Source organism: Sciurus vulgaris (assembly GCF_902686455.1).
Source record: "Sciurus vulgaris genome assembly, chromosome: 4".
Classification (NCBI taxonomy): Eukaryota; Metazoa; Chordata; class Mammalia; order Rodentia; family Sciuridae; genus Sciurus; species Sciurus vulgaris.
Window position 1 is genome coordinate 2,938,378 of NC_136464.1, and position 26,885 is coordinate 2,965,262.

Below are 26,885 nucleotides of genomic sequence, written 5' to 3' on the forward strand. Positions count from 1 at the left end.
TTATTTTAATTGAAGATGTTTATTGCATTCTATTTTTGGTGGAAAAAATGTAACATTTATTCAGCACAACCTTGTGAAATGCACAAAGCATAACTGAGTAAGAAGCATTTTTTATTCCTAGTCCATTTCTGAGGACTAAATCATGAACTGCTCCACTGTAATTAAATATTTCTTACTATAGTCGGGCACCACGTTTATTAATTTTCTCCTCTCAGTATAGGCAGCAATTCACCATTTTCTTTCAGTTCCTAAAAATAAAAACAGTAACAATAATGTAAATGCACATATAAAAAATAAAAACATCTTTAAGATGTTACATTGACATCTGAGAACAAAAAGAAACACCTATTGCGTTTACACAAGTCTTTCAATATTCTCCAACTAAGCATCATGTCACAAAACTGAATACAGCTGTCCTTGGCATCCACAGGGAGCAGGTCCAGGGCTCCACAGGGTGCCAGAGGCACGGATGCTCAAGTCCCTTGCACAGAATGGCACGCATTCACATACAACCAAATATACATTCCCATTGCAACTGCATCATCTCTAGAGGACCTATAATACCAATGCCAGGGAAATGCTATATACATAGCTGCTGTACTGAATGTCTAGAGAATGGTGACAAGGGGTAGAATTCTGTACACATTCAATACAGATGCATTTTAGTAGTATTTTCAATCCTGCATTGGTGACTCTGCATGTGAAACCACAGGTAACGAGGGCCCAATGTGTACGTGTGTATGTGCGCGCGCCGTGTGTGCGCATGCATGCACGCACACATGTAAATGAAAAATGTAGATCTATTTTTGTTGCTCGGGGTTATTCAAAAGTCTAGTGTTAAAACATTTTCTTCTCCAGGAATGAGACCAGCAAAACTACCTCAGACATTTCTCAGAGGCTCCATCACTGCAGCACTCAGCAGGAAGAGCAGCTGGCACGAGTGTGACCTCCATACAAAGCCCCCACAACCAAGACGCTCAAGCCCTGGCTTTATAAAAGTGCACTGGTGCCACTTCAGCTGGACTGGGCTCTCCACATCATGAAAGTGCATGCTAAAAACCTTTTCCTTCACAATATGACTAGAAGTAGCATACTATTACCTGTCTTCCACTTCAAAGTCAGACATCTGACAGAGAAGCCTTGCTAACAAAGCAAGCAAGAGAAAGGCCTAGGGGTAGTCTTGGGTCCTGGAGGAAGCTTGGCAGCCCACCTTCTGTGACAGTTCCAGTTTCTCAGGAACCAGCATTACAGCTAGCCCCTCCACTTTAACTACCTATCGGTTGAAGGTTTTGGGGTGTCAAGGCTGCAGCTTCCCTTTACTGTTGTGGGCTAATCAACAGAGCTATGTGGCATACAGGTGCTAGATGTGGGGGTGCCCTAAGTTCTAGACATTAAATGCAAGAAAAAAGTTATGTCCATTTGAAACATACTTAAGAGTTTACTTAAAATAAGCCAAAAAGTTAAACTAGTCTTTTATCTACCCATCAATCATTTACTGAGCTAAAATATACAGAGCATCAGGAGGGATTCAGAGTGTATAAGAGTACTCTCTCTCAACATGCTTACAATCCAACAGTTAAGAGATCAGTGACCTGTAGCCACTGCGGCAGAGGGCAGGGCAGGGACAGCTCTGGGCCTCCAGCCTCCTGCTTCTGGTGCCTCATCCTCACTCCATGCACCATGTGTGGATGAGGGAGGAGAAAGAAAATGCAAGAGGAAATAATCACAATAACATAAAAAAGCACACAAGAACTTCACGAGTAGGAGCAAGTGTCTCTTGCTGGAGGGGTCTATATGTTTACAGACCAATGAGTCTTAAAGGATAGAGAAAACAAGTTTAATTACACACTATGCAAGAAAATCTAAAGCCAAGAAGACAAAGGTGAAGAAATATATGGACTTAGTGCTCTGTGGACTTAGTGCTCTGTGATTTTATGAGCCTGGCTACAGTCTCAGCTCGCTGAAAGCTGAGGAGGTTCCATAGAGGGCCCAGAGTAACAGGGAGGGAAATCACTGGCTAGTCCAAGCAGGAGGGGATAAGAAGAATCTGAAGCAGCAAAGACTACGGAAAGGATAAGACACCGTAAACTCCAAAACAGAAGAGGCAAAATATGAGGCTAGAGAAAAGAGGAGTCAGACAAGCCTGAAGTTTCCATGAAATGTGAAATCATGGTTTTCGAACATGTCCAACTTTTCAGTGCTGAGGGCAGTGGATGAAGAGAGGCCTTACCTAACAATATCCTAATCCTCCAACAAGTTCCCCTTTCACATACAGCTGTGGGTATGTTGGCCCAATTGGAGTACGCTTTCAATCCTTGCCGGACCTAACAGAAAAAACATAACCCCTGAAACCTTCCTACTAAGATCCTACAATGAAAGCTAATCAAAGAACAAAACAGAAACCCCAGAACTTACTTCTTCATCTTCCAATATATCAAATGTTTCATAATCAACACTACAAAAGGAGAAAACATTTTAAACAGGAAACCAGAGTTGTAAAAAAAAAAAAATTGTAAAACCTATTTGGTATTTTAAAAATAGTCTAGAAAGTAGATACTGGTAACAAAATTTACTATAGACCAATAGAATCTGTCTGATATGACAAAGAATAAGTCACCATAAGGCACAAATTTATCTGAATTTTTCTCTAGACAATAACAGTTAGACCCGGGGTTAGAAAAGTGTTCTTAAATAACAAAGAAAGGTACCATTTAAAAAAAAAAAAAAAGTCTAAAACCAGTCAGCCTCCCCCTCCAGGCCCAGGAAAGAGGTGAAGATGGGAATAGGCCTGAGGCAGTAATTACAATAACTTCACCATATGCTTCTTTAAAAATGCCACAATAATTGGAAGAAATTAACCATTTTTCTTTTCATCTCTCAAGTTATATTTGGTCTATGCTGCTCAACTCACCACTTTCAATCCTGCTAAAGAGTGCTGAAATATTTTCAAGATTACCTTCCCAGTAACTTCATAGGCTAGTGCAATCTATTTAAAGCTATGATTTGAATACTTAATTTTAAAAAAGCAATTGTGAAATAAGGAAGATAAATAAGTAAAAGCATCTGGCAAACCCAACGGAATATGAGCTACGTATCTCCAGGTTAGTGATTTTGTTCTGAACCATAGAAATCAATGTCAGTGTTCTCACCTGGCAGCTTCACCACTGAGCATAACAGAAGCAGGACTGCTGCAATGTCAGTTCAACTTGACCCCTCTCAGATCCAGGTGAGGGACCTTATGTGTGCCAAGCGTTTTCACGTGGTTTAGAAAGTACAACTTTTTTAAAAGAAATTTTAAAACAACCTATAATATTCTCCCTGTCCTATCTTTATGCATGGTGAGAACACTGGTCAAAAAATTCTACTTTGGTCTACATTAAAGCAGTCACAAAACATTATAACAAAAATAAATAGATTTTAAAAGTATGAACAAATTCAGATATTAAAACTGAAAAGCATTAGTGGGAGAACTAAACTTAGAATTTTTTAAATACACCATTTGAAAACAAGATTTACATACCCAGTACTATTCAGTATTTCCAGAATTTGTTTGCTGAATCCACATTTTGCTTCCTAAATTTAAAAAATTACATTTTTTATATGTCCCAACTGTCATGATCGCAGCTAATGCTTTGTCAATCAATGCAGCACTTGTCCAACGTCACGGCCACTATATCTGCTCAGCTCCTGTGCCTCTCCACAGCCCTCTCCTTTAAGCGCTGACCCTCTAGACATCTTCCCAGACATGGCCCACGGACCTGCTCAGGCGTGCAGCCTCCTAAGGCTGTGACATGTGCTCTATTGGCTCATGGTCTGTGTGGTCAAGAAGGTGCCCGAGTCCATCCTAGACCTTCTAGGAATTCATTCTTTACTTGATTTACACAACATGATCTCACCACACTTAACCTTTTTGCAATAACTAAAATAATCGTTTTCATGTTCCCAAGTGAACTTTAACCCCATTTTTTTAAATTTACCTTTATATTATGTAGCACCAAACTTTTGGAGGTTATGGAAATCTTATGCCCTTTTTTTCATTGCCACAGGACCCCAAATCCTAACAATCTTGTGGAAAAAAATCGATACTACATACAACATTTTAGAAGTTCCAACAAAACCGTTTATAAAATGTGTGAACTCTTTCTAAGTTTCAGAAAAAGTGTTGAGACTAAAAATCTACTTTAAACAATCACGGGCGGGGGGGGTTGCCACTTTATCACTACTAGGAATTATTCATTTCCTCCATTTATTTTTAACAAATACACTAAACCAGTGAAAGAATCTAAGTCCTAACACAGTGATTTCCACACACTAACATTCATATGATCTTCCTTGCTGTTACTGCTTTCATTACGTTAACTAATTAGTTGTGTTAACGAATGAGTTTCATTATATTCATAATATTAGCTTTCATACTCATTGTGGAGACATGACTCTCAAAACAGTCCTGTGAAGCCCATACAAGGAGCAAAGCAGTTTTCTGTGGTTGAGTCACCTGCCCAAGGTTTCCTGTCCAATGTGTGGGCAGTTTTTTTCCATTCTGTCACCTTGCCTACCAGTAGTTTCCACACCTCTCATGTAGGACAAACCCTGTCCAGCCTTGCCTATCCTAACAACTGGCTGAGAATTAAGGAAACTTAAGAAAGATGCAACTGCTACAAAAACTGTAAAATACCATATAAATGCAATGACTAGTTCTGGGAAATTACCATCCTCATCTCAATCCAAAAGTTAATTAGTTTTGTTCAAGCCATCAGTGGGAATGATCTATCAAACTTGATATTCAAATTGATGTAAAATCAGTATGTACTTTCATCAAAAATACGACAAGAACTATCTCATTACAAATGAGAAGTACTGATAATGTTACTCATTCATCAAACATATAAGGAGCACTCACACCAAGGTCAGGGTTTACTTCCCATTGTGGACACTTCTACTGCAAGAACCCAGCACTACCAGGTTCCCACACTCAGGAAGTACACCAAAGCAGTCCACACACTCAAACAAAGGGTAATGGGATAGCAACTAACAGAACCAGCAAGTGTTAAAACAGTGTTGACCATGTTAGCTGACAAAGTTTGGCAGCAGAAAGAAATGCACCCTGCTGAGACGCTGATGATAAAGTCAAGCAAAATGCAGATTACTTTGCTTGATCTCCATAAGCACCAATTAAGGCCTGGATAACTTCCTGATACTGCTACAGCTTCATTAGCTAAAGCTAGGAAAGAAGATTTAACTGTCCCCTTGTTGCAGATGTTAACATCAAAAGAAATTACAAATAAAACCATTTTTGAGTTCTTTACCTGTTTGTTTCCTTTCATAAAGAGCATCACAGAAGCTTTATTTGTCAGCACTTTAAGCCTGAAGAGAGAAAATTGATATAAAATGGCTCAGCTCAATTATTAAACACCACTTTTGCTCTGCATCATGAGTAACATGCATATTTGAGGGATAGCAGGATGATAGTTCACAGCTTTGAGTGGTATTAAACAAGCAAATGCACTGACATTTTCCTTTATTTCACTCTCTCCCTGAGCCACTGTAAAACACAATATGGCTTTCTAGACAACGAATGTTCCTTCAAGTTGCAATTTAAGCCCATCAACTCACAGTACTAAAAAAAATAATAATAATAACCAATTCAGAAAGGAATTATTCAATAGGGGGCCCAACTATTGGGCCCATCCCAAATTTCCAGAACTAGATCCATGAGCTCTATGTCTCACCACAACTCTGCAGAGCTCTGCTCCAAAAGCTCCCAAAGGCAGAGCAGGAGGATGAAAGTGTTAATCTTAGGACATCAACTAAAACTAGCTGCTAAAAATCAAGGCAATAATTATTTTATACCACCTTTCAAACAACATAACCTAACTCCTGTCAGGAACTTTAATCATCTATATTTAGCCCAAAGTTTAGTCACACAAATCCCAAAAAAAGTCAGTTGGGGACAATGGGTCACACCATCATGTTCTCACTGCACCAGGACTATGGATAAACCAAGGCTCATCATCTCCCTATAGTCAAGTCATAAATGAAATGCACAGATCATAAGCATGGCTGCATCACCTCACCTCCAACAGAAGACTAGCCCACATTCTCAGAAACAGCATGGGACACAGACACATGACGCTGGCCCAAATCACTCATCCAGTGACCAACTGGCTGGACCCAGACCACTCTGTACTGTCAAAACACGTGTCATAAGCCCACAAACTCTGCTCCTGGGGTACTATTTAAATTACTACTCAAAATACACTAAACTCTGCTAGCCTATATAATTCTAGCCTGTTTTGGTGTCTAAAAGCACAGGAGATTTAGAAGCAGCACATTCAGAAAACAGAAGGTTCCAATGGAGAGAAGGGCATGAACAGCAATGAGCACCTATTTGAGAGAAGGAAAATGCACTGAACAGCAAATCTAGTCACAAAGAACAGCTGTCTTCAGAGGCCACAGATGCCACAAGCCAAGGGCATCACCACACTACAGGAAAGAACAAGTGAGGACATGTGGTCAACAAAACGACAGCACTTTCTCATTAAGATGCAGGGAGGGTGCCAGCTGCAAGGAAACCGGCAGTTAGGTCAGATGGACACCCATGGAGAGCATTACTACAGTCCTACCATACATGGAAGACAACTATTAAACAAGGTATTTATTATTAAATACTATCAGAAATTTTCAAAATGTTAAATGATAAGAAAACTTTGAGGGAGATTTATCTTACAAACTCAAGCTCAACTGCAAATGGCTGATGTGCTGACGTATTTCAAAATAAATTCCTTGGGTTGGGGAGATAGCTCGGTTGGTAAAGTGCTTGCCGAATAAGCACAGGGCCCTGGGTTCGATCCCCAGCATCACAAAAAAATAAAAATAAAAAAATAAATTCCTTTTTAAACCTCTACATTAAACCACATGTATCTGAATAAAGGTCCCTTTAATTCTTCCTACATGCCAAAGTCCAAAATTTCTATGAGTTTCTTCTAAAGTTGACTGCGATCCTCCATAAAATACAGAAAAATTTTCCAGCTCCCAAATCTGCTGGATTTTAAGTTATCATAGTTTAGAAAGGCAACGTGAAATACCCAGGGCCTAATGAGAAGTCTAACACACGGAACATCAGTTTCTCATACTCAACACACTCAGGGTTCTAAACAAGAGGGCTGTGTTGACACCCTCAGGCAGGAACCAAACAGGATCCTGGCTCCCAAATGCAGAGAGGGAAGAAAACCTGGTTGACCCACTGAAACCACGACTTTCCAGAAAAGCAAAGAATATCCTCCATGCAATCATTAAATTGATGCTAATGCTTCTCCAGTCCAAATTAGTTTCCCATGTCTACACGACTAGTTTGACAGCAAACAATGACCCCCAGCAGGCAAACACCAAATCATTGATTTCAATATAGAAAGAGCAATGCAAAAAACAGGATTTAAAGATATTTTTAAAGTAAGAGTCAACTGTTAGAAACTTCTAGAACACTTACCTTTCCTCTAATTTGGGAGCTTTGGGGCAAATTGTATCTAGTTCTTCAGATGCTTCTAGCTCCTGAAATAAACATTACACATCAGTTTGTGTGTGTGTGGTGCTAGGGATTGAACCCAGGGCTTTGTGCATGTGAGGTGAGCACTCTACCAACTGAGCTATATCCCCAGACCCATTACACATCAGTTCAAGAAACATTTACTATGACATAAATCGCCATCATATCTTAGTACTGACCAATTACCTATTCAGAAATACTGTTATTATTCCAAATTCATATTAGTAAAGGTACAGATTCATGCATATTTTAGACTTATTTAAAGTATGCGCTAAGTGGGATTTCTTTACAAGGTACAGATTTCTCAATCCTAACCTTAATTATATCAAGGCCTCCTATGAGCTCTCCAGAAACATAGAGCTGAGGATAGGTGGGCCAATTGGAGTAAGTTTTGAGCCCCTGTCGAACTTCTTCATCTGAGAAGATATCAAAACTGCTAAACTGAATATTATGTTTGTGAAGAATTTCCACCATCTGCTTGCTGAAACCTGCACACAGAAAAAGAAAACAAAGAGTTAGCCTGTCTCCTCATATACATAAATACAATTATAAATTAATTCAGAGTCCATATCACCTAGTGGACACAGATGCCTGCCTTTATTTTACCAGTGATTTAACTGACACAGATGAACACATGAAGACACATTCCAACAAACCTGCATTTGACCTTGAATCGCCCATCTTCAGGTATGACTTAACTTTTTAACATAACTGGGAGTTTTAAAATATAGTGGATTTGTACTTATCAAAATTGCTCTTACCAACATTAGGAACATTTTTTGTGGAAGGAAAATGTAGTGGCCAAAGAGCAGAGAGCTCTGAAGCCCTGGCACCATTCGTCCACCATGGGGACAGAAGGGCCTGGACAGACACCTCACTGTACTTCCTCCCAATCGGGGGACTGACCTGGACGGCCTGCACAGTCCCTCCCAAACTCCTGCACTGTGAGTCTAGGAGTCAGTCTAGCTAGCGGGAAGACTCAACGGCAGTTACGATTAACCCAACTGTGCACTTCCACCGCCACTTTCCTGCGTCCTGAGTGCCCACTTGAGCAGTTCTCAGTCTTCACCATCTCTAAGGACAGATGAGAAATCAAGGAGGGATGTCTTCTCTCTCAGGCTGAAATGAGCACAGCACATTGAATTTTAAAGCCATCTTCTCTGTCATTATATATGAACTGTCAATAGATTGACAGTGTTCTTTCTCATCTCATGTCATCACTTGACAGTTTCTTTTCTAAAACTATTTACATTCCCTAAAGTATGTAATGTAATTTTTTTGCTACACTGTAGAGACAATTTTATGTTCCATGATTTTATTATACTTTTGTGACACATTTCTGTTCTGTACTTTCTTGACATCATCATCTTATTATAACATTAGTACTGAAGAATAAGAGTGTGAATCAGTCTTTTATAAACCTGTTAGTCCAGTCTGAAAAAAGGATATTTTTCTTTCCATAAACTAATTCTTACCAATCTTTTTTCCTATATTTGAGTCACACTATTCTTTCACATCTCATCATTCTTCTTTCCAAACATAGTCATAACTCACTAGAAAATAACCTATTCTTCAGATTTAAAATTCCTATAAGACTTAACAGCACTAGCAATTATTTCCAAATAAAATCAAATCATAAATTCAGCATAAGATTAACTGAAAGGCTTAACCTGATATCACCCAAAAGCATGTTTAGTATTAAAACAGATCTACAACTGAGCTTCATTTTCTAGATCTGCAGAAAGATGAAGCACTAGTGTTTACTTGTATAGCTATAAGTTGCTTTTCCTACAACTGAAATGTTAAGTTCATGTACAGCCTGCAGTAAAACACTGATTCTGAAATTTTTTCATTCATCTGGGAGTTCATTAGTAAACAGCTAACGGCTGATTGCTGATGGTTATTCTGCTGCCAATATATTAACTCATTTCTACTGTAACTGGCTGAGAAAGAGCTTTATTTTAGCTTTAGGCAATTACATGCAGACTAGAAAGATTGATTGGTAGTATTTCATTTTTAAGGGTTAAAGTGGCAGACTAGAAATGTTATCCTTAAGGATAAAGTAGTAAGAAGGCTTTATTCTAATGACAAAATATTTACACAGTTTTGAAGAAAAATGCATGCAAGGAATAAAAATACTTAAAAGTAAAAAAAAAAAAAAAAAAAAATAAGTTTACTGCCACAGAATCACCATTTCTATGTGGAGTCCTTTCTACTCATGACATGAGTAAGCCTAACTGCCACATTTAATAACTATCTAACAATAAACCCCTTAAGAATCTTTCTGCAATATGATGCTTTCATGTCTGAAACAAGGCAGATGACTCTCAGTGCAGAAGAAATTCTATGACCAGACACCTGCTTTGCTGTAAGTCTAACAGATGTAAGAACTCCCCAATTACTTAATTAACCTCCTCTAAGACTTAACAATTCTGTTTAAGATAGGCATCTCAGTGCTTCTAGAAACTCTTCCCTCACACCTAAGTGTCCTCTGTCTATCCTCCCAGAGCTGCATAGAATAGGGACAACCCAAGTCTTTGACAACGGAGGCCCTCTCGTAATACACCACAGGATTCTAAAGGCAGAACCTGCAGAAGAGGATGAGAAGGCAGAGCTGCAGCCTGCACAGGCTCCAGAGGCAGGCTTCGGAAACGGCTTCCAGGATACAAATTTAAATGTTATTCACTCACGTTTTTCTGACTTTCAGAAATTGAGATGGAGATCACTAATTTAAAAATCAAGTGTAGCCATACTCCACATGGACATCAAAGCAGTGGTACTAGAAGGCAGTACTTTCAAAGCGAACTCTGCCAAATGAGGAGAGTGGACACTTGAGTTCACAAGATGAAACCACCATGGTTTTTAATCACGAGAGCTCACCTACACCTCTTCTCTGAGGTGCTAACAAAGGAGCAAAAACAATTCTCTGCTAGGCAGGCTCAGAAAGACAGCAGAGGGTGAAAGGCCTATGCTCCCAGAAGCAAGCAGCTTCAGGATGAAGTTATGCAGCAGTGATACAGAAAGGAGAAACAGAGACACAGGACAGCCAGGGAAAAAAGCAGAAGGTCTCAGTCACAAAGGAAATGCTTTCTAAGTGATCTTAAGGAGACACCTTATTAAAAACTCCAACACCCTAGGTAATCTGCTCACTATCTACTAGGTAGGAAGACAACATTTAAAATATCAGGAAACAGAAAAGCCCTTTAAAAACAGAGTTACAAAGTCACAAAGGATAAAACAAGCACTAGAACAGAAGAAACTGTACTGTTACACCATCTGCATCTAAAAACCTTTTATAATTCCCTAATTACTTATTTTTATTCCCTAAATGTCTATAATGCTGTGTTTTTCAGATTCCCTGAAATGTGTTAAACTTTTTGATTCTTATTTGTGTAGTCTTCTAAATGTCAGTTAATATATCATAAATGGAGTTTAATGAAGTGAAGAAATTTCTAAGTTTACCTCTAATATACTGCATTAAAAAGGCCCTCCAAGACTGACTCCACCCCAACACCCCGAGGAGGAGATGGGGGTAGCTGACTTGTGCCCAGTTACTGAGCAGGACCAGATGAATCTCACTCACTTGACAAGTGTCCATCGCTCTTTTCAGCACACCCTCTCCTCTGCTGGCTAAGCGTCCCTTCCCCTAGTTTCAGTTTTGCCATTTGCCAATCTTACCAGGTCATCATTCAGATCCCAAAGAGGAGAACACTGCATTAGGTTTGCTATGTAAAAACTATCATACAGGTTCACCTACATTTTACAGCCAGTTATACTGCCCTTCAGACTGGAATGAATGTACTGAATAAAATCCACGAGACTGATGTGAGTCCTCCTATTAGGTGGCCTCGTAAAGTGCCAGAAATGGTCTTCATGCCTGCTGGAAGGTGAATGAGAACACTGGCAACATGGCCTGTCGCTGCCTTAGTTAACCCTATGACAGACAAGTGAGCCTGCATCCCGTCAGAACAGGCATCACCTGAAACGGAAGACGGGAAAAGTAGAGACAGAACTAAGAAATAAAGGAATCAGTTCTTCATCTTTTAAAACAGAATTTATCATGAAACTTTACTATTAAAAGTAGACTTTTTCATAACTTAATATATAATTTGATGACCATATAGGGAAGAAATTAAAACTGAAATTTACATTGGAAGCTTGGCTATTTTTATAAAGTCACACTGGACATGTAGAAATCATATCAACTGCATACTCAATTTTATGGCCACCTATCTTAATAAGTTCCCTCCCGTGTAGTTGAAACAAATACTCTTAAGAGTCTCAATAGCATCATCAAAAGTCATTAAATGCTCAATTATGCAGAATAATAATGTTGTACCAGGCATAGTAAAAAGAAAACAACATAAACCCAATACCAGAGGGGTCAAATAACTCTCAAACTTACTTAAGGACACAATTACAAGCATCCATGTGTATAGAAAATAAGGGTACTACAAGCCAAGAACTGGGAATCTTTAAATTACTAGCAGCTATAAATTGGAAATGACAGCAATGGGCAAATAATGCAATCATTAGACATCAACAACAGGGAAAAGCAAGAATACACAAGGCGGGCACAGGAACACTATGAAAATATTGCAGATTCTAAAATTACTGAGTCTGATGAGGTAAAGAAAAGGAGGCTGCCAAGAAAGAAGATAACTGTTAAGATCAAAACTGCACAGGCCAAAGGCCCATCAACAGAGGCAGCAACATGGCAGCAGGAACCTGATTCCAATGCTGCCACCAGTTGACCTTGGGTGAGTCAACTTGAGTCAACTTCCCATCTTTGACCCAAGTACTCATGGATAAACAAAGGTCCTGAATTAGATGATTTCTAAGGACACCTTTTGGTTCCAACCTTCTCTGAGTCTACAATGCAAACTAATTCTTCTCATCTATTTGTGTGATGCCTGCCTGTGTGAATTATCACCTGCCTGGCTTACTACAGGCATGGGAACAGAAGCAAAAGATGCACAGCACAGTTTGGAAAGGGCATGCCCACCGCAACTGCACCCTGCACTGGCAAAGCGCCCGCATGGCTTACACCATCTCAAACACAGCTTCTTACCACAGCGTGGCTCTTGCGGGGTTCCTTTCATGAACAACATGCAGGGGGCAGCATGAGTTAATTTCTTCAGGCGAAGGTTAAGATCTTCTTTAAGATGCTCATTAGCACTGGGTGGGAAGGAGCCACTAGATGCATGTCGTTGCACTTTTTTGGTCAACTCTGGAGCATGTGCACCATCTAATCGGTCAATTTTCTGAGAATTCTGAAGTTTAAAATGTCATTTAGAATACATGTGGCATTCTTTCAGAGAGACTTTAGACTCTAAAATTATATCAAGTACATAATTCCAATTTTTAAACAAATCAATGCTGTTACCAAAAAAATAAAAACCCGATTACCAACTGCCTGCACTGCATCTCAATTTAGAAATGCATAATCCTTTTTATTGAGAACATGTGAGGAAAACACTGCACCATCTCAGTCAAACCAAATGAGACTAACCTCCATCCAAAAGGATCTTCCTCCAGTCACTGGGATGAATCTATTACTGAGTACAAAGTATGTGGAGAACTATGGTAACAGCCATGGGTGCCCTGAAGCAGAGATTTGCCCCTGCTTCCTACAAGTCATCAATCAAGCCAGAACCAGCTGCATGCTTCATAATGTTTAGGCACATGCCCTAACCAACCAACTTCTGATTCAATTCAGGGAACACTAGGATATACAGCCAAGGGTCTGTACTTTGGTTAAGAAGCTCCCAGCTGGCTTTTCTGGTCCTTCTCATCGGCATCAGTGCAAACAATGAGACTACTGGGGAAAAGGTGCAAGACCAGGAAAAAGCAAAAGCCTCAGGTTAAGGGAATCAGGAAAGAGTGTAAAGGAACCAAAATGTATAGTCCTAGGGTCAACCAGAGATGGGTGGTCTTGAACCACCCTTTATCCTTACCTTGAAAAACAGAAAGGTGGGAACAGAACTAATTTCATATTTTCAGATACTTCAGGAACAGCTTCAGCTTCCAACTTTAAAATAAAAAGAATTTAAGCTTAATTATTACAAGGTTCTTTTTTACTGCTTCAATGTAAATTAGTTTCACATGTATAACCCCTTCGAGTAGCTGAAGTCTTTAAAGAGGATGGTAGAAAAGTCTTTGACACATTTACATTGAAATGAGACTCACTGGGCTGGCATGCTATCCACGGAGTCTGCAGTGTCAAAACAGGTTCAGAGGTTTTTATTTTGTTGCACATTTCAAAAGATGCCTGGAGGCTGTGAATAAAATTTTTGGTGCACTAGTGACCTAGTAAATTTTCAATCATATGCAGCTACTACTATATTGAAATCCATAAATCACTGACCCCAGTTATGTCATGATTACAGTGCTTATTTTCTGCCCACAGCAATTCTTGCTGTTTGCTCTATTGACTAATTTCAAGAGGCAGTACATCATGACTGACAGTTGCGGCCTTCTGCAAATTATGAAGCAAAAGGAGTATTTCTTCAATAAACTATTGATGTCTGATAAATTTTACTTTTAACTCCTGCAAGGCTGCTGGATACTAGGCAGATATCTTGCTGAGCTACTTGCTTCAGGTCTATTCATACATGTAAATTCACTGTAAGATGATTACACTGATGATTTCCTTGAGGTCCCTCAACAAAGTATGATGTGATATCTGACATGTGGATTTAAAGGACATTTAGAAACACAATTTGTAAATAATTAGAACACAATTACTATAAGCCCTTTATGTAGGTCTTCATAAACTATACTTTGAGAAAAAACAAGATATATTTTTCTCTCACAGGACTGTCAATTTAATAAAACTTTTTGAAACCAATAAAAACCTGTATTCACATTATACCTATAGGAAATAAAAATTATTGATATATTGTTAAAAAATGCTTAAATATATATACTGAATTTCTGCAAGAGTGAGAGATCTCCACTGGGCCTGGAATACTATTTTTATCTACAGCTTTACCAGTCAAGTGGTCTCTACTAGAATGAAACTTGGTGCAGAGGGAGGCAGCCATCTGTCGTGCTCTATGCCTTCCGCCTTACACATTTTAAGGTGCTGTTCCACTACCTTGTTTTTTTCTCTTTAGAGCACTCTTCTGCAACAATATTTTAAATTATTTCCATTTTTTTAAAATGTATTCTGTATCTGAAATTAACATCAACCATCCAATAATCTGAAAAAAAGGGGCAAAAAAAAAAAAAAAAAGGTGAAGCTTTCTGAGACAGCTATCCAGAACACACTTTTTCTGAAGTTTTAGAAATGTGTGTGCCGTTCTCTTTCAGACATGCAATTCCAAACTCTGACCAAGGATGCCACGGAGGCTAAAGACAAGGGCAGGTCCACAGTGTCACATGGGCTCATTAGCCCTTCCTTTCAGCTAACATCTGCAGAGCACCCACCACACGCTAGATATTTGGCTAAGTGCCATAAAGGTTCCTACTCTATTACTGCTGGATGCTAACAGAAAAGACAGACATCCTAACACCAAGCAATGCCATGCAGCTAAAAGGCAGTGTGGTCTTAAATCAGAAAAATACAGGCAGCATCTGACTCATACAAACTCCTATATGCTTTCAAAATCTGATGTCTTCTCATTTTCCTACTGGTTTCCCATAGCGTCTTAATGACAGTACTTCCTGAAGCAAATCACTTGCTGTTCCTGCTGAAGTCAAAGGATCACCACAAGTGCGTCCTTTCAAATCGGCTCCCAGAAAACAAGATCTTCATAAGACTAAGGCAATGGCAATAAATAATTCCTCCAGAACAAGGATAGGAATACAGAGAAAGGCACAAACATCCTCCAGAACATCAAGGACATCTGAAGTCCTAGTCCCTCAGCAGGGCTGGGGATGCAGGTCAGCAGCAGTGTGCTTGGCTAGCATGCATAGACCCTGGGTTAAATCCCCAGCAACTGTTTTTTTGTTTCAAAAAAAAAAAAAAACACTGTGCAACAGGAAAATTCTTTGGAGGTACTGGATCTAATACAACATAACAATTTTAATGACAATACAAAATACATATTCTTTCAACAACCTGCAGTCAAAAGAACTCAAAGATAACCAACAATGGCTACCTCTTATAGACAGCCTACTCTAAACCACGATAGGCCTCCTAGCCCACTACTTGAAAGGTGCACAGCATATTATCATTCCAACTTTAAAGGTGGGAAGGTAAAGAGGAGGATGTGATTAGTTTTAGACATCAATTTGACTGGTTCAGGAATACCCAAATAACTAATAAAGCATTATTCTGGGTGTGTCTGTAAGGGTATTTCCTAAAGAAATTGGCATTTAAATCAGTGGACTAAGAAAGGGATGTCTACCATCACAATGTGAGGGCCACACAATAGGCTAGAACCCCAACGAGAAACAAAAAGGCAAAGAAAAGGCTAAGTCATGGGACACCGATTTCCAACCCTTGGTCATCAGAATTCCAGGTTCTCTGGCTCTTGGACTCTAGTACTTGTACCAGTGGGCCCCACGTTCTCAGGCTTCTGGCCCAGACTAAGAGTTATATCATCAGCTCCTTGGATCTCGGGTCTCCAGACCTGAACAGTTTCTCTGTTTCTTCTTCACGTTGCAGAGGGCAAGTGGTGCAGCTTCTCGGTCTCCATAATCAGTGTGAGCAGATTTCCACAGTAAAATCTGCCTGTATTTATTATTATGTATAATAAATTCCCCCCCTCTCTACACACACACACACACACACACACACATACATCAATAGGCTGTAGGAGTTAGATATATACAAGCTGGTTTCCTCTGGAGAAACCCTGACTAACACAAAGGTGACCTGGGTAACTTGTGTCCAAAGACACACAGTTAATAAGTGGTAGAACTAAGCTGGGCACAGTGTGCACACCTGTCATCCCAGTTTCCAGGTAGGCTGCAGCAGAAGGATCACAAGCTCCAGGCCAGCCTTGGCAACTGAGCAAGACCCTGTCTCAAAATAAAAATAAAAAAGGCTGGGGGTGTAGTTCAGTATAAAGCATCTTTGAGATTTATACCCACTAGTGTAAACAAACAAAATAAGTGGCAGAGCTGAGGAACTAGCTTTGTCCAACCACAAAATCAGTGCTTCTTTCCTCTACACCATAGTTAACTTTTTCTACTACTACCATAAAAAAAAAAAAATAACATTTTAAGGACTGGATTTATATATGCCTATTAGACCAAACATGAACACTTTCAGAATGAAAATTAGACAGAATCCTTCTGGGGGGAAACACTTGCTTATACTCCAAGAATCTCAAACACTGGATTCTTCCCACCAAGCATTCTGTGTATGTGTGAGAAAGGATGAAGCAGGGGATGCATGAGGTTAATCAGAGGTGGGGAATTCTCTCTAACTCCACTTCAATTTAGCAGGGTCACTGAAGACTGGCATGACAGTAATTGTTCACCACTGCAATTTACTCTAGGCCAGACACAGTTCCAAATGTTTCATGTATTGACTCAATATCCTCTCAATAACATCACTGGACCAATTTTACATAGTGACTGTGTAGACATTTAGAAACTAGACAGTGTGAACCTTACCTTTAAGATAGTTGCCTATTTCAGAATAAAAATAAATCAAACTGTAAAGATTCCTGTTTTTTAAGAAACAAAAAATACAAATTTAAGTATGTAACTCCTCAATGCCCTTAACTCTTTACCTTAAATTACAATGAACATCAGACTTAATTACAGCAGTTACTATATAAACAAAATTAATATTAAATGAAACGCAACAGTATAAAATCTAACCAACCGGCTGGCTAATAAGTCTGATTTGGGGAATTTTTGTAGTAAAGTACATTATATGGCAAAAGAGAACCACAGGGAGAAACCCCATTTTCAATCCATTTGATTTGTTTCTCAGATATGTCCAGCAGTACACAACTTGAAATTCATCACCTTGCTCCCACCTCCTCTGCCAGATACCATATTCTGAAGGACTCTATAAATTAATTAATTAAATGATAAATGTATATGCCCATTTTAGGTAAAGTACTAACAAATAAAATCTGTTATTTGAAAAGAAAAGATACCTGACACATTATTAATTCTATTCTGAAAAAACATAAGGTTTCTATAAGAGAAATAACTCATCTCTGTCCTCTAAGCCCTGGAGGTCTGATGGCCTGAGCAGGGCCCCACACGTTAGGATCCAACCAGATACCAGTAGCCATTCAGGAAGGAGGGAGACCACCTATCACAGACAGACAGACGTGGCACCCAGAGGAGCATTAGTGAACTTCCTAGTCTTTCATCAGGACAACAAAGGATTCAGATGCAGTGAACGGAAAAGACTTGCCTTTCAGCATTCAACACCAAAACTATGCACCACCTAAACTTCTCTAAGGTGATATTTCATTCTCTCCTACAAAATAAGAAATTATTGGCAGTCAGAAGACCTTACAATCTGCCAACTGCATGATTTATTTAAAGTGACTATAGAATTACTGCTCACATTGGTATCAGACTTGGCAGTGAGGTTTTAAGTTGTTCAAGTGCTTAAATGTCTCAGTGAGCCAAGGACTGGAAGCCCTTGGTGCTACTTGGGTGTCGGGGGCACCTAAGCCTGACAAGCCACCTTATTTAAATGACTTTGTAAAAAGATCACTTATTTAAGTGACTCTATAAATCTCATTCACAAAATGAACTAATCCCTATATTTTACAAGTCAAAATGTCAAACTATTGCATTATTTAAAAAAAAATGAATAAATCAAATTAGAAGACACAGGGAAGCTGGGCAGCATGCCCTAGAGTCCCAACTACTAAGGAGGCTTTGGCAGGAGGATCACATGAGCCCAGGAATTGGAGACCAGCTTGGAGAACATACTGAGACACTGTCTCAAAACACAGAGGCACAGATAAGGGTGGCAGAACATTAGTCCTATAACCTAGAAATTTCTAGAAGCTCCCATTAACAAAAGAAAGCTGTTTTTAAATGAACTGCATGACTCTGACTGGAAAAGGCCAATGATTTCTCAAATATTTCGCTTCTCAATTGTTCATTGTAGTTTGGCAAATGCCTTTTAATTACCTAACTTACAAACTCCATGCAAATTATCTTTGCCCTCTCTGTCTAGTGAAACGCCACAGAATGAGATTCTGGAAAGTGGTGGCTCTTGGAAGAATGAGCAGCTTAGCACTACTGTCACCCAACAAGTGCAGTCAGGGCTCAGGTGCCCCAACAGACCCAGCAGCACCGAGGAGGGCTTCCAATCCTGGCTCACGGACACACTTAAGCACTTGAGTAACTTAAAATCTCACTGTCAAGTCTGATAACAATTTGAGTAGTAATTCTATAGTCACTTCAGATAAATCATTCAGATGGCAGCTGAGAACAACGTGTTACCTAAACCAGTAACACTATACACACAAAGCAAACTTAGAACAATTACCATCACCTTGATTAATCTTACGATTGAATGTTAAATCATTCATTTCACCAGTAATCATTATCTTTTATCACTGACCAAACATGCAGCTTTAATGTCTCCTTCGATTATTTATATTGGACATTTCAGGGTTACATCCTAAGGTTACATTACACATTTCATCAGAATTTTAAATAAGTCCTTAAATTTTAAAAAGCTAACTATTATATTCGTATTTGTTCCATATGCATGAAGAAACACTGGAAAGACTCATACAAAATTAACATAAGCAGTTACATATGGGAAGGGACAACAGGGCCGACAGGGAAGAAGCGGGAGAGTCTTCTCAATGAGCACCTTCTACACTGGATTTTTGAGCCATCAGAGCACAGTACCTATTCAAAGCCAACATCTATCTATACAGAAACTGTCTGAAAATGTTATCACCAACTATACAGAATTCTGTTTTCCATCCTTATAAAAAGAGGCATACAAACAGTTCCTATCATTTTTAAGCCTACACATGGGTATACTTTTCTATATAGAGTCAGAACTCAGAAATTCTGGTTTAAAAAACAAGGCCTTGGTTTTTCAGCCTGCTTTGAATCCTAAGGATGAATCTCTGAATACAATAATTCCTTATTCCCAATAATTCATTATTCTCAACTCATATTTTAGTCTTGCTGCCTACACCAGTACCAAGTCCTGAATGACAATATTAAATGCGTTAAATCAAGTGAGCTAATCCAGTCACAACTATCACTTTCCTAGTACTTGTTAGCTCAAAAGCAAGTCCAACAAAAACAGAATAAAACCAGAGGAGGGAACTGGGGGCATAACTCAGTAGCACAGTGTGTGTAGCAGGTCCCAGGTTTCAATGCCCAGCACCAAAAGGTGAGGAAAGGGAGGTGAGAAAGAGGACTGTTTCCCCCTTTCTCGGCATCCTGCACAGGGTTAGATTTTCAGCTTCCACAAGGCTGGTATTTACCCAGTCCAGGACAGCAACTTCATTCTTTCCCCCAGCTGTAATAGCTTATACAGACAAACCTTTAGGAACCATTTTCCACATCCCACTTAACCACCCTAAAGTCACAATTATCAGAGAATTATCTCGTCTGCCCTTGCTCTCAAGTACTCTGCCTTTGTCCAACCTGAACCTTCCTGTCCACGTACGTTGGGGAAAGTGTGGTGATTTTTATATTAACTTGAGAAAATGCAAAATGACTAAGATTTTTAAGAATACTCTATTGCAAAATTAACAGATCCCAACACCAATTATAAATATTGGAATTCCACAATACTCCTTTACATTTAGTTAATAAAATCTAGTCAAATTCATAAAATAAAACACATAATACAATACCTTCACAAATGAAACTTCACGGTGTTCTTTAGCCAATTCTGCCATTACATCGTTCATCTGTGCACACTGTGGAGCCCATGGCGCCCAGAATGGACCACAAGGAGGGACCTGTGAGTTAATGAAAACAATTTTTTTAAAAAAACTATTAACTTTGGGGCTGGGGAGACAGCTCAGTCGATAGAATGCTTGCCTTGTAAGCACAAGGCCCTGGGTTCGATCCCCAGCACCGCAAAAAAAAAAAAAAAAAAAAAAAAATTAACTTTTTCCAAAGTAAATTTACTTTTTCCATAAGTAAATACTAATGTAGATCAATTCTACTACCAAAATAGAACCTTTAAAAAAAAAAACTGCCTGAATTGTTTTATACTGCTAGGATGTTGCTATATTAAGCAGACCAAAACACAAGAACATTATGAAAGGTCTTGAAACTCTTTTGGATGAATTTTCAAGTCAATGATACTTCTTAAATTAAGAATCGGCCCATGTAGCTGGGCATAGGGGTGCATGCTTGTGATCCCCAACAACTTGAGAGGCTGAGGCAGGAGAATCACAAGTTCAAAGACTAGCCTCAGTAACTTAGCAAGACCCTGCCTCAAAATAAAAAAAATTTTTTAAAATTTAAAAGGGCTGAGGATGTAGCTCAGTGGTTAAGCACGCCTGGGTTCAATCCCCAGTACCAAAAAAGAAAAAAAATTAGCTTGCATAAAGTGGTTCTGAACATCCACACATCTCAATTAATAGATGTGTAAATCAACTATTTTCAGACCCCTGAGGAATTTCTGTATTAGAGGCACAATGTTTGTGAAAAACTGTTGCAGACATATTATTATTAATGCATTTACTTTTATGCATGGTATTGTGTTGACAGAGGGGGGTATTGTGACCATAAGAACAGCAATAAAATGTTGAAAGTGAATAAACAGCCAAAGACAAGGAAAAAAAAGTCTTTTGCAAAACAGCCTTTTAATATTATACCACAAATGATTTTCTAAGTAGTCTAAGATGAACAGATAGATTAGTAAATTATTGGCTATGTTCTTAGGAGCCTACATATCTTAATCATTTTCATACAAAATTATTGTGGCAAATAGTTATCTTTATGTCTAGCCTCACATCCAACCTAAATGCACTTAGTTTTATAGAATTCTAAATTCAAACATAATCCTCCTCCAAAAAAAAAAAAAAAATCAGGAAGAAAAAAGTTACACAGAGGAAAGAACCAAGGACAGCCAACTTTTGAGGAAAAGTAACAACCATAAAAGTCAATGAAATAACAGGTTGAGAAAGGAGCAGGCCCATGACAAAGTGTGAGGAAAGTGGAAAGCACAGGGAGCCAGGGAGTTTCAGAAGCAGGGTGTGATGATAGTCAAGGAACAGGCTAAGTCCAAGGCTGACTTCAGCTGTGGCTAGAGACTGATGGCTACTGGTGGCACTGGCCTTGAACCCTAGCACAAACTATCTTCCTGGGAGGAGAGAAGTCCAAGTGCCCTGACCTACAGATCTGGGGAAAGGCAGAGCCACACCATTTTGCAGAGGAGACAGACTGGACCCAAGGTCAGATCTCAGGAGCTGATCAACACTGTCAGGCCATGTAGAGGAAAAGAACAGGAGACCTAGGAGTAGAGCGAGTTTAAAGGGTCTCACAGAAGTGGTGAGAAGGAAGGACCAGGTTGGGAGTATAGCTCACTAGTAGGGCATTTGCCAAGCATACAAAAGTCTCTAGAATCAATGTCCAGCACCATAAAACACAAAAAAGGAATGACAACCATTAAGTGCATCAGGAAAGGGCAACTAAAACTACCAAGAGGAATGTGAATGGGCTAATGGAAAAGCAAAGTCAGACACAGAGTCAGCACAGAGGCTGAACTGAAGGTGAGAAAGTAGAGGCTGCCAGAAATCTATTTCAAGAGATTTGTACCATGCAGAAGAAAACAACAGGACCAACTAAGGAATTAATTTTTTTAAAAACTGTTGATATAAGGAAACCTTCATATGCTTATTCTGTGTAGGGACAATTCAAATGGGGAGGGAGAGGCTGAGGACCTGAGAGACAGCTGAGAATGCTAGGTTTGCAAAGAGGCAGGAAAAGAGTCCTAGAGTAGAGAAAGTGGTAGTGTCCTCTTCTCAGAGCCAAGAATTAGAATGGGTAAAGCCAGGTATAACAGAGTGGGAGGGATCAAGCAGATGCTGCTTAAAGTTCTTTTCTCTCAGGTACAAATCAGGTCATCTGTTGAAACAAGGGATTGAAGGACAGGAATCACAGGTAGGACTGTGAAGAAGGGAGAACTGTCCCTACACAAAAGTCTAGTAGGGGCTCCCAAGGAAAAGCTGGCTAAGGCAACAAAGGACATATTGTGGGGCCCCCATCCAAGCAGGTCATGATCTGCATCCAGCAGATGGTGGCAGCAGCAGGGGAGGATGAGCAGGTGTTCAGTATGGGTTTTGAAATTTAAGAAAGAATACTGATACCTAACAGTTTAAAATGATGTGAGTATTGACAACTATAAAGGTCAGCTCCAGGACTACAGAGTTGATCATTAAAAAGGATAGGACATGAGAAAATCTCAGCTATGTTGATTTAGTAGTACAATTTTCAAGTTGACATGATACATCAAGATGGTCTTTTAAGGTTTTATCTGGAGAACATGACTGAAGTTGAGGGTACTAGAATATCCCAGATTTGTGTTTTTCTTCAGTGTGATAAGCTAGAACAATACCATATAACTCATTCTTGTTTCGACAGGATGTCAGAAAATGAGAATCAGGCAGATTCATCTACTCTAAAAATGATCCTACCTGGGCATGGTAGCACATGCCTGTAATCCCAGAAGCTCGGGAGGCAAAGCCAGCCTCAGCAAAAGCAAGGCACTAGGCAACTCAGTGAGACCCTGTCTCTAAATAGAATACAAATTAGGGCCGGGGATGTGGCTCAGTGGTTGAGTGTCCCTGAGTTCAATCCCCGGTACACTCCCCCAAAAACATAATAAAATAAAAAAGACCCTGAATTGCTTCAAGAAATTATATCCCAAAGATCCTAGGTGGGGATTTTGAAACTATCATCAGTACTTGCATAATTCAGGTAGAAATAAAAGAAGCCAAATAAAAGAATTGTGGCAAGATCATCTTGAGATAAATCCTGTCTCAAGTTTTAGCAGAACTAAGGTGTCCTTGCTGGACAACAGAAGAATCACAAGATGTGAAGCTCCTTAAATAAAAAGTACTGACAAGGAAGGGAGGAAAGAAGAGAGGGCAGAAATTGTGACTCTTTTACATAAAGTTTAAGAACATGGAAAACCAATTTATAGTGACAGAAGGCAGATCTGTTTGGAGAAGGGGCTAAGGGAACTCCTGGTGTTCTATTTTCCTATTTTGAATGGTGGTTGCTGATATGTACACAACTGTTGAAATTCATCACATCTGACAATCAAGATCTGTGCATCGATTCTCAATCTTTTAAAGCTGGTTTATCAATCTCCACCAAATTGACAAAAGGATTTCTAAAATCACAATATGCAAAGATAAAAAAGATGGTGAGAGAAGCACTTCTATATCCTGCTGGTAAAAATTGAGATCTTCAAAAAAATTTCACAAACATATTCTGATATCTATCCCAAGGAAACAATTAAAAAGACAAAGATTTATGAATATGAATATTTCCCATTGCTTTACACAGCAAGTAACTGGGAAAATCTAATGTTCAACAATTAGTTTTTTAATGGTCATAACAAAATATAAAGCCACTAAAAATTAAATTTTCAAAGAATTTTTAATGCCATAGGGAAAATATCACAATCTGGATTGTGGAATAGGTAACTAAGATTTGTAACAGTATAAGCCCACATGTTTACACAAACAAAAAATAAAAAAAGGAGAGTATGCATACAAACCTGAATTCAAGTTTCAGCTCCATTATCACTAATATGGTTTTGAAGAGTAATTTAACTTCCCTGCACTCTCACATCTGTAAATAAGCATTACCTAACACCTTGGGATGTTGAGAAGAGCAAACAAAACATAAGAAGTGTCTTGGTTATACTAAAAGCATGATTTTAATGTTGGTTATTTAAGTTAGCCATGATATTCACATATTTAGTTGATTAACTTTCATTATCCATTAAGCATATTATATTACATATACATGTATACATCCAATATTATAAGGATATATACCTGAAACAAACAAAATGATGTCATCCTCTTTTGGGTTATATGTAACAGTATTCCCTCCATCTTCATGGATAGTTCAATATGCCTAATGCATTGTTTGAGGAAAACATTTAGAGAAGGATCAGGGTGAAATCCTAACATGATTTTAGACCACATAATGAACCTTGGTTCTTCATCAATAAAATAGATATTTTATATTTTTACAGTGTTCTGATACTTCAGTTTTTCACCTGCAGTTAACACTATCACTATCACACACTAGACTCAAGTACTTTAACAAATGGGGGAAAAAAAACCTCTTCATTACTCTGCAAATGTGTAAACATCCCCATTGTACACATAACCAGCTGATGTTCCAGTAACTTACATATACATCTAATTAAGTGGCGTAAGCCAAGAAAATACTTCAATTCATATCGAATTTTAAAACTGAAGAACAATGACTTGACAAGTTGGTTTAAATTGTTACATGGAGTACTACTTAATGTTCTCAAATGTTTCTATTTTCACAAAAAGCAGCGAAGGTTCCCTCCTTCCCAGATGCCACACTTTTTGTCCCACGTGCCCATTTGGCCTGGTGACCTTGAAGAGTAAGTACTCTGTCCCCCGGGTCATCTCCAGTGCAGACCAGAAGCAAGAACAGATCCAGAAGGCCCGGGAACTGGAACCGTTCCACTAAGGACCGTGCAACACAGTCTTCTCACGTGGCGCCAGATGCAGAACAGGTGGGCAGTCCAACGAGGTGGGCGACCTCTACAGCCGCGCTGCCCGAACCTGCGAGGTAGTCGGGTGAATCAGAACCCAGCTCCCACGGCCGAGTAAATGTCCTCCCTCCCTCTACGAGAGAAAAGGCTCCCAGGCAGACCTGACGTAGGCGTTTCGTTGGTGCTGGGCGCCGGGGAGGAACCCAGAGCCCGCGGGCCACACCCCGGCCCCCAGGAGCCGCCTGGGCTCGCACTGAACTTGGCCGCGTCCGCGCCGCACTGCTGCCTGCGGCCCGCGCGCCTCGCCGAGCCCGGCCACACCGGCCCGGGGCTGCGCGCCGCGCCCCCGGGTCTCCTTCCGCAGTGCGCGCGGGGCGAGGCGCACGTGCGCAGCCCGGGCGCCCAAACGGCCACGGGCGCCCGAGAGCCCGCGGCGGCCCGACGCGCCCTTCTCCGGCACCGGTGGCTCCGCCGGGTCTGCGCCCGCCCCGGGCCGCCAGGCCAGGCGGCGGCGGGTCCCAGGCCCGGGCCGCCGTGAGGCCGGGCGGCCGCCTGCTCGCCGTCCCGGGCGGGGCGGGCTCCGGGGATCCCAGCGACTCCGGGCGCCGCCCGAGGCCCAGGCCCGCCGGGCACCAAGGGGCCACTCGCCCTGCGGCCCGGCCTCCCTCCCGCCACCGCCGCCGGCCGCCCGCCGCCCCGCTTACTTGGCTTTGAGGCGCAGCAGCTCCTCAAACTGCCCGGCCGAGCCGACCTCCACCACAGCCGCCGCCGCCTCAGCAGCCCCAGCCGCCCCCGCCGCCATGCTGTAGCTGCCAGCCAGGAGCAGTCGAGCGCAGGCGGCTCGATTGGTGGCTCGATGGGGCGGGGCGGAGGCCGGGGCGCCTGCGCGCTGGAAGCCCCGCCTCTCCCGCCAGGCCCCGCCCACAGCGCAGAAGACCCGGAAGCCCGGCTCGTGAGGGGGTTCCGTCGCAGGGCTCCGAGCTTTCCTGCTCTTCCTGTAACCGTACGGGCCGACCTCGGGTCTGTGAATGCAAGTGAAGGTGGATTTCAGCGTTAACAAGCGGGGATCTATCAGCAAGGAAACTGCATCTAGGTGGGGATGAAGTGGGAAGTCTGGGAACAGGGGCAGCGGTCTCTGATCCTCAACACCGACAAGGTGCTTGCAGCTGGGTCCTGCAGCCCCGGTACCCCACGCCCTGTGTCTGGCTCGGGGCGACTCCCATCCTCCGTATGCCACCCCCTCGGCAGAGGCCTGCGCAGACCCATCACCCGTTGCAACCTTGGTGCCGCAGAACCTGGGTGGCCCCGCATATTTCCAGGACCCTGCGTCCCTCTCACTCAGCCCTTCTCGCCTGCAAGCCCTCTCACCTCAGGACTTTCCTGACCTCCCTTGGTCCTTCTGGTCACCCACACAGGTGGCCCTCCAGGTGCAGTCCTCTGCACCGGTCTTTCCGCGCTTCCTACAAATTCTTGGCCTGGATAATTTCCTGCATGCTCCTAGTTTTTTCAAGCTCCAAGGAAACCTCAACAGCCAGCCCAGAACCCTTTATCGATCTGCTTTGGGAGGGTACTTCCCTTCAAAGCCCCGTTCCTTTAGGGTTCTATCTCCCCTAACACCGTGCCACCCACCCAGACCTTCAGGACTCCTGCCCGGTCCTCCTGCTCTGACTGCCCTCTGAGTCAAGCACTGTGGAGTCTTGTCTAATT

General features: G+C 40.9%; 1 protein-coding gene across 1 annotated transcript; it reads right to left on the bottom strand.

The window, feature by feature from the left end:
- Positions 1-26,016, bottom strand: GLRX3 (glutaredoxin 3). Its single transcript, XM_079135982.1, is given in 14 exon segments — positions 1-248; positions 2,234-2,290; positions 2,292-2,324; positions 2,416-2,455; positions 3,521-3,573; positions 5,307-5,364; positions 7,487-7,548; positions 7,859-8,031; positions 12,615-12,816; positions 13,501-13,542; positions 13,548-13,574; positions 20,308-20,396; positions 20,399-20,415; positions 25,883-26,016. Coding segments are annotated over 14 exon segments (1,002 nt in total). The 5' UTR covers positions 25,981-26,016; the 3' UTR covers positions 1-197.
- Between the last annotated feature and the right edge of the window lie 869 nt (positions 26,017-26,885).